The sequence below is a fragment of the Rhinolophus sinicus genome, linkage group LG06, assembly GCF_036562045.2.
Source record: "Rhinolophus sinicus isolate RSC01 linkage group LG06, ASM3656204v1, whole genome shotgun sequence".
Classification (NCBI taxonomy): domain Eukaryota; kingdom Metazoa; phylum Chordata; class Mammalia; order Chiroptera; family Rhinolophidae; genus Rhinolophus; species Rhinolophus sinicus.
In genome coordinates, this window is record NC_133756.1 from 95,772,647 (window position 1) to 95,786,567 (window position 13,921).

Consider the following 13,921-nt stretch of genomic DNA (forward strand, 5'->3'; position numbering starts at 1 on the left):
GAAAAAACATAGTGAAATAGGCTTCAGTATTATCCATGGTTTCAGACATCAACTGGGGGTCCTGGAAGACATCCTCTGTGGATAAGGGGGGACACTACTATATTCTCCATTTTCCAACCTACACATTTTTTAAAGGAAAATGTTCTCACATTTATAATAATTCCCATACTAATATTTTCTATCTGACACTAAATAGCAATGACAGGAACTCAGAGGTACATGAAAGGTTTAAAGATTAAGAATATTTATAGATGGTAGTTAAATTTGAGTACAATATTTGCACAAAGGAATATTTTCCATATCAAAAAGTACAAAAAGGATAGATTTTTAAAATGTGATCACACACCCTCATGGAACATTATAGAGTAACATCATCTGAAATAAAGTAGTTTAAAATCTCAAAGACAAAATAATAAACAAATGGGAATAGCAAATATAAAAACTATCAGCATTAACTCATTGAATTTAATTCCTCTTGTTTAATTTTCTATTGCATGGGAATACATACATATACATATATATGCATACGAGGTCTGACAATTAAGTTTGTGAACTTGTTGCAATGATGTTGTAAACTTTTTTGATATCAGAGGCATTATTTATTATGAATTTGTACCATCTGGTAAACCAAGTTTACTATTTGGAAGCACTGAAAAGGCTGTATGATAAAGTTAGTCGACCTGAACTTTTCACCAATAATTCGTGGCTCTTGCATCACAACAACGCACCAGCTTTCATGGCACTATCTATGAGGGAGTTTTTAGCCAGTAAACAAATAACTATATTGAAACACCCTCCCTACTCACCTGATCTGGCCCCCAATGACTTCTTTCTTTACCCGAAGATAAAGGAAATATTGAAAGGAAGACATTTTGATGACATTCAGGACATCAAGGGTAATACAACGACAGCTCTGATGGCCATTCCAGAAAAAAAGAGTTCCAAAACTGCTTTGAAGGATGGACTAGGTGCTGGCGTTGGTGCATAGCTTCCCAAGTGGAGTACTTTGAAGGTGACCATAGTGATATTCAGCAATGAGGAATGTAGCACTTTTTCTAGGATGAGTTTGCGAACTTAATTGTCCGACGTTGTATGTACAGTGATAACTATACCATTGGAGATTTAAAATATATTTGTTCCTTTCAAAAAAACTTTTTAAAAAAGGAAAATCTTCTATATTATTATTTTAAAAAGATTTTTTTAAACTTTTATTTTAAGTGTGTTTTTCCAGGACCTATCAGCTCGAAGCCATTTTTTCTATCTAGTTGTGAAGGGCACAGCTCACAGTGGACCGTATGAGGATCGAACCAGTAACCGTGTTGTTAAGAGCACTGCGCTCTAACCAACTGAGCTAACCAGCCACCCCCAATATATTATTTATATGTTTCCCAATTTTAGAGTAATAAATGAAGAAAAGAAGTTAAAATAATAACTAAAATTTTCAAATTTCAAAAAATAGTTGAGGTATGTTTTTAAATATCCAAAACACATTTTAAACTTAACTTACTTCTCTTTGAGTTCTGATACTTTTTGACCAACAGAATTAAGAAGCTCCTCTAGTTTCCTTTTTCTGTCTTCAGTTTTCTTCAAATTTCTGAAATATAGTTCATTTTTATAAAAGTCATTCTATTTTAGATATCAATAAAATGCAGCAATAAATGACAATGAAAACAGTCATTAATTCAGTAGTCATAGTACTTTTACTTAGAATTTGATATGAAAGAAATGCTAAAATTAAAAGTGTATTCTCTGAGAGCACCAAAACACATAAGGCAACAACTAACAGAACTAACGGGAAAAACTGACCAAAACACAATTATTGTAGAGTACCTAAATTCTCCATTGACAGAAATAAAAGATCATCTGAACAGAAAATTTGTAAGGAAATATCAGTCTTAAATCACACAGTGCACCAAATGAATATAATCAATATTTACAGGGCTTTTTATCCCAGAATAGCAGATTATCTGTTCTTTACTGCGCCTGGAACATTCTCAAGGATAGACCATATCTTGGAACACAAAACTAGCCTCCAAAAATTCAAGAAGATTGAAACCATACTAAGCATATTCTCCAACTATAATACTTTGAAATTGGAAATCAATTGCCCAAAAAAAACAAGAAACAAAAACACAAATATGTGGAGATTAAACAACTAGCTTCTAAACAATGACTGGGCCAAAGAAGAAATAAAAGAAAAAAAATCAAAAGATCCATAGAGACATATGAGAACGACAATATCAGATATCAAAATGTTTGGGATACAGCAAAAGCGGTAATAAGAGGACAGTTTATATCATTACAGGCTTATCTCAAGAAAGAAGAAAAATTCCAAATAAACAACCTAATACTTCACCTTAAATGATAGAAAAAGAACAAACTACGCTCAAAACAAGAGAAGGGAAATAATAAAAATTAGAGCAGAATTCAATAAAGACAATTGAAAAAGTTAATGCAACAAAGAGCTTCTTTGAAAAGATTAATAAATTGACAAACCTCTGATTGGACTTACTAAGGAAAAAAGAGAAAAGACTTAAAACAAAATCATAATGAACAAGAAGAAATTAGGATGGACACGACATAAATACAAAAGACCATACAGGAATACTATGAAAGACTATATGCCACCAAATTCAAAAACCTAGAAGAAATGGACAAGTTCTTAGAAATAGATAACCTTCCTAGACTGAATCACTAAGAACTGGAAAATCTAAATAGACCGACCAACAGCAAGGAAATTGAAACAATCATCAAAAACCTCCCAAAAAGTAAAAGTCCAGGACCAGACTGCTTCACGAGTGATTTCTACCAAACATTCAAAGATTTAATGCCTATCCTTCTCAAACTCTTCCAAAAAATTGAAGAAGAAGCAATTGTTCCTAATTCATTTTATGATGCCAACACTACTCTGATACCAAAACCTGGTAGAAAATTGTGGATCGGAATCTCTGATGAATACAGATGCCAAAATCCTAAACAAAATATTAGCAAATCAAATACAATAATATATTAAAAAGATTATCATCAAATAGGATTCATTCTAGGGATATGATGGTTGAACATATAAATATCAATCAATGTGATACACCACATAAAATAAGGGACAAAAATCATATGATTATATCAATAGAAGCAGAAAAAGCATTTGACAAAATGCAACATCCATTTATGATGAAACACTCAATAAAATGTATATAGAAAGAAAGTACCTCAACATAATAAGGGTACTTTCGTTATACGACAAACCCTTGGCTAATGTTATACTCAATGGTGAAAAACTGAAAGCTCTTCCTATAAGAACAGGAACAAGACAAGGATGCCCCCTCTCACCACTGTCATTCAACATAGTACTGGGAGACATAGAGCAATGAGGCAAGAGAAAGAAATTTTAAAAATCCAAATAAGAAATGAAGAAATAAAATTGTCACTTTTTGCAGATCACATGATTCTTTATATAGAAAACTCTAAAGACTCCATGAAAGAAACTATAAGAAAGAATAAACAAATACAGTAAAGCTGCAGGATACAAAAGCAATGTACAAAAATCCATTGCATTCCTATATACTAACAATGAAATTTCAGAAAAAGAAATAAAGAGAAAAATCCTTTTACACTTTATAGGGAAGATGTTGAGCAAAATTTGCCTTCATTGGCTGGTGTTAACTTCTGTCTATTAACTTTTGTCTGTTACTGCATGTGAGGTGAGGGTTAGGTTAGGGTTAAGAAAATTCTTGGTTTGGGGTTGAGAGAATTCCCCCTTCTGTCTCATTCCCAGCAGGGGAGATACAAGATGATGTTGCTTTCTGTCTGTTTCACCTGCATCAGCAGATGAAGTGAAGAAGTTGCTAAGTTATATCAGAATGATGTGACTGGCACATTGCCAAGCTTTGGAAGGCTTTGGGCGGATGGTCCCAGGCGAGAACAGTAGGTATTATTTTCATCAGCCGAATGTGCAACGTTCTTATCATTAACTGCCGAACCCTCCTGGAACTGGCTATTCCTTGAGAGGGAAGGCAGGAACACAAACTTGGCTCTGGGGTGCACCTAAAGAGGATATAAGACAGACCTCAGGTGGCATAATGATTGGATTGATTGCTGTTTCAAGAGATTGCTATTCAGAAGATTTGCTGTTTCAGGACTGCTTTTCAGAATTGGATTGTTTCAGAGTAAGAGATCAGAACTTGCCTCAATGGACAGTAAAGACCCCTTTTGTGGGCAAGTTGTCATCATTCTAGCATCTTTGGGAACTTGTATGCACCTTGTAGCTTGCAGCATCAGAAGACGCCCTAACTTCTAGCAACAACAGCAACACCAAAGCCAACAGCAGCAGCATTCTTGGAAACTAGCAAGGAGCAGTGGGAGACACCTGAGTTTCTCTCAGCTACAAACCTGGTAAGGTTTTGATTCCTGACCTTTCCAGTGTTGTTTTTCCTACGGTTTGGTGAGCTTTTGGCATCTACTGTAATAGTTGCTATCCTATAGAGTTTATTATTGCTTTTGGATACTCTTTATTGATGTTATTTGTGTAACCACCTTTACTTGCTGTCATTAGCACCTTGTTTGAATTGCCTTTGTCTTTTGCTATTGCATATTGCTAAATAAATTGATTAAATATTGTTAAATAAATAAATTAGCCACTCTCTAGCATGTCCTCCTTCCTCTTTTCCCCACTTGTCATTACATTGCACTTTAACAACAAGAATGAAATACCTAGAAGTAAACTTAAGAAAGAATGTGAAGGGCTTATACACTGAAAACTGAAAGACATTGTTAAAAGAAATTGAAGGAGAAACAAAGGAATGGAAATATATTCTGTGTTCACTGGAAGAATCATCATTGTTAAAATGGTCATATTACGTAAATTAACATACAGATGTAATGAAATCCCAATGGAATTTTTTAAAGAAATAAGACAAAGAATCATCAGATTTGGATGCAACCACAAAAAAAAAACCTGACTAGCCAAAGCAAACCTAAGAAAAAAGCACAAAGCCGAAGGTATCATACTTCCTGACTTCAAATTATACTACAAAGTGACAATAATGAAAATAGCATGGTATTGGCAGAAAAACAGACACACAGACCAATGGAACAGAACTGAGTGCAGAAATAAACCACATATGTGTGGGCAAATAATTTTTGACAAAGGAGCCAAAACATGTAATAGAGAAAAGAAAGCCTCTTCAATAAATGGTGCTGGCAAAATTGGAAAGCCACGTGCAAAAGAATGAAACCAGACTGTTATCTGTCACCATACACCAAAATTAACTCAAAATGAATCAAAAACTTAAATATAAGACTTGAAACAATAAAATACATAGAAGATAACATAGGTATCAAACTTATAGACCTTCATATTAAGAGTGGATTTTTTAAATTTGACTGCAAAGGCAAAGAAAGTAAAAGCAAACATAAATAAATGGGACCATATGAAACTAAAAAGTTTCTGCACAGCAAAAGAAACCACCAACAAAACAAAAAGGCAACCAACCAAATGAGAGAAGACATTTGCAAAGAACACCTCCGATAAGGGGCTAATATCAAAAATATACAACTAAACAACAAAAGAACAATCTAATTTAAAAAATGGGCAGATAGACCTGAACAGATACTTCTCCCAAGAAGACATACAAATGGCCAGCAGATATATGAAAAGATAGTCAACTTCACTAGCTACTAGGGAAATGAAAATCAAAACAACAATGAGATACCGTCTCACACCTGTTAGAATGGCTGTTATCAAGAAGACAAGAAGTAACGTGTTGGAGAGGATATGGAGAAAAGGGAACCCTTGTACAATGCTGGGGGGAATGTAAGTTGGTATAGGGACTATGGAAAACAGTATAGAGGTTCACAAAAAATTAAGAATAGAGTTACTATATAACCCAGCAATCCCTCTTCTGGGTATCTACCAAAAAAATCTGAAAACATTTTTCTATAAAGATATATGCACCCCTATGTTCACTGCAGCATTATTCACGGTGGCAATGACATGGAAAAAACCAAAGTGTCCTTTGACAGATGATTGGATAAAGTAGATGTGGCATATATACACAACAGAATACTACTCTGCCATCAGAAAAGATGAAATACTGCCATTTGCAACAACATGGATGGATCTTGAGCATATACTAGGCAAAATAAGTCAGATGGAAAAAGTAAAGAACTATATGATTTCACATATATGTAAGATATAAAATTGAAAGCAACAAACAAACAAATAAGACAAACAAAAACTCGTAGACACAGACAATGGTATAACGGGATTACTAAAGGGAAAAGGGGATGGGGAGGCATAAGGTTAAAGGGGGTCAAATATATGGTGATAGAAGGAAATTTGACTTTAGGTAGTGAATACACAATGCAATCAATACACAGATGATGTATTATACAATGGTATCTTGAAACTATATGATTTTATTAACCAATGTCACCCCAATAAATTTAATAGAATTGTGTTTTTTTTTTGAAGTGTATTCTCTGACTTAACCAAACCACTTTCAAGAGTCTCTATTTAAAAATAGTTATGTGTGAAGATTCCTGGATAAAAATGGTAAACATAGTCATTTATCTTCTATTCCCCTCTAAAACCATACCAAATGAAACCAAAGGGATAAAAAAATATATACATGCACAAGGATAAATAGAATGAAAGAGAGTAGTTCGCAAATGAGTAATTTTAATAACATTTTGAAAGGTGATAACTGACATACCAGAACACAAAGAGCTAAAAGTCAAATGTCTGCACGAAGAGAAGCCAAAAGAAGAATTTTAAAATTCTCAGGTAATGTAGAAAACAGGTAAATGAAGGTAAACGAAGATAACAGCTAAATACAGAGGATTGTTTAATAGTATAAAGAGTTTCATCTCAGATTCCTTCCCCCACTGAGGGTAGACTATCTCCTTAACACAATCCTGGAAGTCAAGCTTATACCCCTCACCACTCCCGTCCTTCCCTACCAACACCCTAGGCAAAAGCTATGAGGATTCTTCTACAGATATGACTGACCTCTTCCCCACAAATTACCCACAAATATTTAGGGGTTGCTATCAGATGGCCAGTCCACACTGCTGCATACTTCCAGGCAATTGTGCACTGCACAAATCAACCGGAGGGTTTTTCCAAACACAGACTGCAAAGCCTCATCCCCCAGCGTATCTGATTCAGTAAGTATGGATGGAGCTCAAAAATGTGTACTTTTAACAAGTTCCCAGGTGACAATGATGATGCTGGTTTAGGGACTACGCTTTGAGAACTACTACAATAGAATAACGCCTACAAAATTGTGAGATCAAATTATTTCTAGCCTAGTATTCTAACCCAGCCCAATTATTGATCATACACAATGGTAAAATACAGATAATTTTGAACACACAAGATCTCAAAATATTTTTCATCCCATTTACCCTTTCTTAGGAAGCTAATGTGGAAGATGCATTCTAGAAAAATGAAGGACTAAACTATGAAAGAGAAGGGCAGAGACCCATAATAAAAGAATACAATCAGAAGAAACAAAGGTAATCCCTAGAAAAATGGTGAAGAGAAGCCTCAAAATAATAGGTGTAATCAGCAGGCCTAGTAAAGAACTATGCCACATTGGAACAGAAGGACAAAAGGCTCTAGTGGGTATAATGCTAAGAAAAAAACAGAAAGAACACATAAATTCTGAACGTTTTAGGTTCTGACAGGATGACCGTGGATAAAAATGTGAAATATAAACCAAAGAGTCAATTGAAAAAAAGAGGCAACTGTTAATAAAGAATAACAGAAAGGTATACAATAAAGTAAATATACTCATAAAACATGTCTCACCTATGCAAAATATTTATATAGTCAAAATAATGATTTAACATAAAAATTTCACATAATTACACTGAGAAAATAAAGAAGTTTAGGGTGCTAAAAATATAGGATAACAAATACAGGCTAACAAATCTTTGTTTGGGTAAAAACACATATAAAAGACCTAAATTTCCAAAATCTACTGTTTGTACTTTAACATTTCCTTTAAAAAGCTTCAGTTCTTTCCAAAGGAATGTCTACTGACTTATCCTTCCAGTGACATAATAATGGTAGGAAAAAAAGTGAGTTGGTTCTGCTATCCATCTCCTTCTAATTGCTTTTTCTCTTTTTAGCCTGTTTAACATTTAATTTGTACTTAATCATTTCATTTTATGTTTGCATGTTGTCAGCTGCTTTTTTAGAAAAGACAAGAAATAAATCCTAAATAAGTCCTAATAAGATAACAGCCATCACATTGATGAAAATTAATACAGGGCAAAAAATTGTCTGTATTTTATCTCTCACTTACGATTCTAATCCTGCTTGTTCAGTTTCCAAAGGACGAATTCGTTCCAAGACATGGGAATACTGCACATTAGCTTTAACCCACGCAGCCAAAGGAGCAGCTGCTGTACTGGCACGCTTAGCACTCTGAAAAACCCAGCAGAAGTTATCCAGCATCCTAACTTAATTTCAGTTCAGATAAAAGCAAAGTCAATGCTTGTGTATTTTACTTAAGCATTTATTCTATAACATATCCTCCAAAATGAAGTTTTTGGTTCATAACTAAAATAAAATGAATTACTATCTTAAGATACTTTCTACTTTTTGCTTCAAAATAAACCTTTTGGAACTATATATAATCAGTAATATAAAGGTAATTTTTTGCAACATAAGCACTTTATCAGTTATATTTAGAATAAATATATGTCTGTCCACAAAAACACTCAAGCATCAATTCTTTCTCTCTATACATGAAATACATCTTTACTAGATAAAAGCAATTTTGAAACCATTGCTATTATTAGTGTCAAAGAATATGTATACAATATTCTGACCAAGGGATCTAAAAAAATATCAGAATCATGGAATTTAAACTATTCACTGAAATTAGATACAAATATCCCAAGACAGATATCTGTTATTATATGACAAATACAAGAAAAGCATACCAGGCCAGTTAAGAGTGAAGAACTGACAGACTGGGAACTCATCATTGACAGCAGACAATAAGATTCTAAAACCACTTATGATAATAAATTTGCACACATCTCCCAACCTGGATTCTAGTTTATCTAATTCTGCTGGTGAATGTTTCCTACATATAATACCTATAGCTTTTTTATTTTTATTTATTTTTTTTAGTTTTTTAGGCAATCTAAATAATCGATAAGTCATCATATTTTAATAAGCAAGATATTATATTGTATGGAAATAGAATTTATGGCATAACTGTTAAAAATTACCTTTGGATCAAAAGATCCTTTATTTTTAAAAAGAAGTTCTTCAACACTTTCTCTTATTTCCTTTGGAATACTTCGTGCATCAAAGGTTGCTATGTCTTCTCTCACACCTCTTTTTGCAAGGAAACTAAAATTAAAGCATATTATTGCAAATGACGTTATATAAAATTTGGTATTTCCAACAAAAATATCAACTTAACAAAATGGTATACACTCTGGTTTCTCTTCAGATCGTATAAATCTTTCGCCTTTTAACAAAATGGTGTATGCAATACTTTTAACCTATTAGCTAACAACAAAAAATAATAATAAGTGACTGAGATATTTAAGCTTCTAATGGACTAACCATGTTTTTTTATAGTTAACAAAAAGGAACTCCAAAAAGATGCACAACAGTTTTCCTAATATTCTGTGAATAACGTGGAACAGTGAAATGAAGGAATCACATCTGTTATTCTACCTACAACCATTTATGTGAGCTACTGAGTACTCATATGGTCTAGGATATGCAAGAAAATTTTCTGACTCTTTTCTAAGAAAGGTATTTTAAAGTGTCCCTAAACCTAAATTTCCTCTCCCACCTCCAGATAGAAAAGGGACTCTACCACGACTTAAGTCCTAAAATGGAATTGAATATCAGAACAAAGCACAAGAGCATTGTTATAATGTGAAACCTGAAGCTACATGGTTGCATATTTAATTAATATTCAGCCTTTTTCTTCTAGTTTACATCTCTCTTGTATTACTTATGTAGCTCTCACTCTTGCTGTCTCTCTGTTTCTGCCAAGAGTATAAGGCTCTTTGAGAACAAAGATTATATTTTCTTCATCAGTAAAGACAGCCAACACAATGTTCTGCGCAGTGTGAGAACCAAATAAATGATTATACTATTGAGACATTCTTAAAGATTTTAAGGCTTTTTTTTCCCTCTTCTTTTGATACTTTTAACAATCACCAATGGAGACAATAAAATATAGATCTCAATATATTATTACATAATATATCTTGAAACATCAGGACAAAGTGTACAATCAGGTAGACAGATGAAGTTCAGTTTGAAAAACAATATAAGAAATATTTAAAACACAAAGGAATGTGTAATTCCTCGATGAAATAGTAACATTTTTCACATATTGAAAAACTTACCTTTTCATGCTCACCCAAGACGTATCAAAGATACCCATCAACCTTAAAACTCCTTCAAGAATGTCTCTGATTACATCAGGTGGCATACGAAGTGAGCGAATTTCTGAAAGAGATTCTGGCTTAATGTTTCCGACTGCAAGTTTAGCTTCATTGACTAGAGGCTAAAAGACAAAAAGGGCATTTTTATTTCAAAAAATATATATGAAAAATCATTAACACTTTACAAATTACTGAATATTTGTCATTTTGATAAAAATGATTCTAGTTACAAATACTCTGTCTCTTCAAATGTCAAAATGCTTTAAAACACAAAGTATAAAATGTTCAAGTTGAAAGCAGAAGAGTTCTTGCCACCATAACACCAACAGTCTAATTTGGAAAATGTAATTTGTTTTCAGACAATTTGCCATTTTCAAGAGGCCCTTTATAATCTAAGACTAGGTGGGCTAATTTAGTCAAATCTCAAGAAAAACAGCCTCCAGAGATTGTCTTAATTTACCTACAACGCATTTTTTTACTCTACAGTCAAAACAACATGATTCATGAAAAACAAAGATTATTTTTAATTAATCAGTTAATTTACTTACTTCTCATGGTTAAAGCCACATTTGAAAATACTACTAGAAAATAACTTGAGCAAATAATGTTTAAGCTACTATACACACTGGTAATCAAAAGACAAATACTCTTTCAATGTTCGTGTTTTCTTAACTTACCTGTACTTCTTTTAATTCATCATCAATTTTGTTTTTTCTCTCTTCAATTTTAACAACTTCTTCTGCTATTTTATGCTTTAGTCTTTCAAGTTCTGTCTTTTGCTCACTAGCATCCTATAGAAATATTTAAATGGCATTCCAATCAATTTTGATGCACTCGGTATTTAAAAGCATGATAAACAAAAACAAAAGTTATTTTAAAATAACATTTTCTATTAAACGCTTTTCTAATGTTAATTGACGCGAGTTCCTAAAATGCCTGGGAAACCAACGATATAATTTACTCCATATTTACTTTCAGAAACTTCCTAAGCTTTATTTTAATTTTTTGAATAGCAAAACAATAATGCTTATTATATAAAAATCAAACAATTCAGAAATGTATAATTTAGAAAATAATCATCATACACATTTAACACTTGCAACAAACAACCCACAGAGGTTAGTAATATTATGTTCATTTCATAAATAAGGAAACTAAAAATTACGTCTTCTACAATTCTAGTAGTAGAGACTAATAATTCTTAGAGACTAATTATAGTATATTAGATGCTTGTGTTTCTATACTTTAGACAAAAAATAGTTCAAATCATGACAATAATATGATGGCAAATATATGAACCAACATTAGTAAAGATTCAAAGAACACTAAATTATATATTATTAACACATGAGCTCTTTGCTCATTAATGCAAAATCAAGGGTCCCACATATATAAAAATGCCTGAATATTATAAATGTTTGCATTGTGTTTATTTATACTAATAGAAAAACCAAAGAAGAAATTGGTCAAGAAACCTTTCTAAAGTCCTTACAACAGTGGTTCTCAACCATATTATAATCGTTCAACGAGCTTAAAAACAAATGCCCAGTGTTCCATTGCCAAATATGTTGACACTCTTAATGTGGGGTCAGCTAGGGCAGACATATTTTTAAAGACTTCCAAGGTGGTTCCAATCTAGAGCTAAAATTGAGAATTACTGAACAACCAACTTTTCCTTGTATCCCACTCTTAACTTCAGGTACCTTACACATCACCTCAAACAGAATTTTCTACATTCCACAGCATTTCTACCTTTGTATCTCTGCTACCATTTCTCAATAGGGAAAGTATTTTCTGCATCTCCACACATCAAAATCTTTGTTAAACACCTAGCTGATATGTTCCTTCTTTTATTAACTTGTTCCTCCAATTGGAAGTTATCCCTATTCTAACTTCTTATAGCATTTAATTTGTACTTTCCTTATGTCACAAGTCTAGAGTTGCAAGCTTTAGAAGTTGCACAGTTTGATATTTAAGTTGTGTCTCCAGACTGTGTATTGTTTTTACAAAATAACAAATGGAAATGTCTGCTATTTATAATTAAGCAAAATTAATTAACTTATAATATGAGATGCATACTCATTCTTCGGACAGGCAATATGATTACCTACAGTCATAGAAAACGTCTTCTCAGAACATCCAAGAGAAATGAGTAGCACAGCGGTCACTGTGCATTACTAATGTTCACTAGTCTGAGTACACAGGCACACATAGTGCTGCGTACTTTCCTTTTTGTAAATATACAATTATCAACAGCATTTCGCTTTATCTAGCTTTCACTTTTTTCATATTTTACTCTTTAAAGGTAAGAAGTATTTGACAGATACTCTTTAACAATAAAAATGGCTGGCTACTTTAAATAAATACTTAGGTTAGTTTGGTTCCAAAATGCCTACAAAAAAACTATGCCAAAGTTTTACAGTATGAAAATCACATTTGATTTTCTGATATATTACTTACTAGGTCATGTACTCAATAAAATTATCTTGGAAACACTGAATGTGTACATAACCATCAATTATCTGGAAATGTTACTGCCTTTGAAAATGTCCCATCTGCCAATTTATTTTGACCTATCAGGTGAAATCTTTTCATTACATCATTCGCATCAGTCCAGGTAACCCTCTTGTGAGGTTCACAATACATATTCAGATTTCCAATAAAGATGACAAAACATAAAAAGAAACCCTCTTTTGTGAATATTAAGAAGGAAGCAATCAAGTAGGGAGAAAAATATATTGGAAAAGGGGAGTTTCATAAAGTATCCTCTGCAAGCTAAGGAGAGATACTGCCAACAATGAAACAAACAAAATACACTGCCAAAAGGAAATATTTAGACGTTTAAAAAAATCTCCTGAAAAACAATGATAACAGAAATGAAAGACTCAGAAAAAAATTTAAAAAAAAAATAGTTGAGGAAATTTTGAAGAAAGGAGAGCAGAAAGAGAAGAAAAATGGTTAGAAAACAAGAAAATTGGAAAACCAGAACAGGAAGCCTTACGTCCAAATAATAAGAATTATAAACAGCAAGAATACAGAAATGGAGGGAAAGGAATTATCAAGAGAATAAGAAATAACTAGAACTGAAGAAAGGTTTTCAGGTGGAAAAAATCTACATGGAGTCCGACACAGTGAATGAAAACAAACTTAAACCGAGGCAGATTATCATCACTTGCAGAACAAGGAAAACAAAGACCTAAAAGATTTCAAGAAAGAGTAAAAAGAACAGTCATCTCAAAAGGATGAGGAATTAAAATAGCTTTGAGTGTTTCAATCACAACAATGAAAGCTAGAAGAAAATAGAACAATGCCTTCAATATCCTGAAGAAAATTTATTTTGACCTAGAATACTATTCCCAGCACCCAACTAAGGAAAGAGCAGTATGTTTATATATGTACAATCTCAAAGTTTATCTCAGATGTATCCTTTCTCAAGAAGCTCTTGGGGACAGACTTCACAGAAACAACAGAGTAAACCAGATGGTGATGG

The 13,921-nt window shown here is 32.8% G+C and overlaps 1 protein-coding gene across 4 annotated transcripts in view; it reads right to left on the reverse strand.

Moving 5' to 3' along the window:
• Nucleotides 1–13,921, reverse strand: part of DYNC2H1 (dynein cytoplasmic 2 heavy chain 1) — a 293,546-nt gene that overhangs the window by 180,913 nt on the left and 98,712 nt on the right. For all 4 annotated transcript variants that reach the window (XM_074335553.1, XM_074335552.1, XM_019717180.2 and 1 more), the window contains exons 56-60: nucleotides 11,109–11,222; nucleotides 10,393–10,553; nucleotides 9,250–9,373; nucleotides 8,313–8,434; nucleotides 1,508–1,594 (exon numbers count right to left, since the gene is read on the reverse strand). In XM_074335553.1, coding sequence (XP_074191654.1) covers nucleotides 1,508–1,594; nucleotides 8,313–8,434; nucleotides 9,250–9,373; nucleotides 10,393–10,553; nucleotides 11,109–11,222 — 608 coding nt within the window. The remainder of the gene's footprint in view (nucleotides 1–1,507; nucleotides 1,595–8,312; nucleotides 8,435–9,249; nucleotides 9,374–10,392; nucleotides 10,554–11,108; nucleotides 11,223–13,921) is intronic.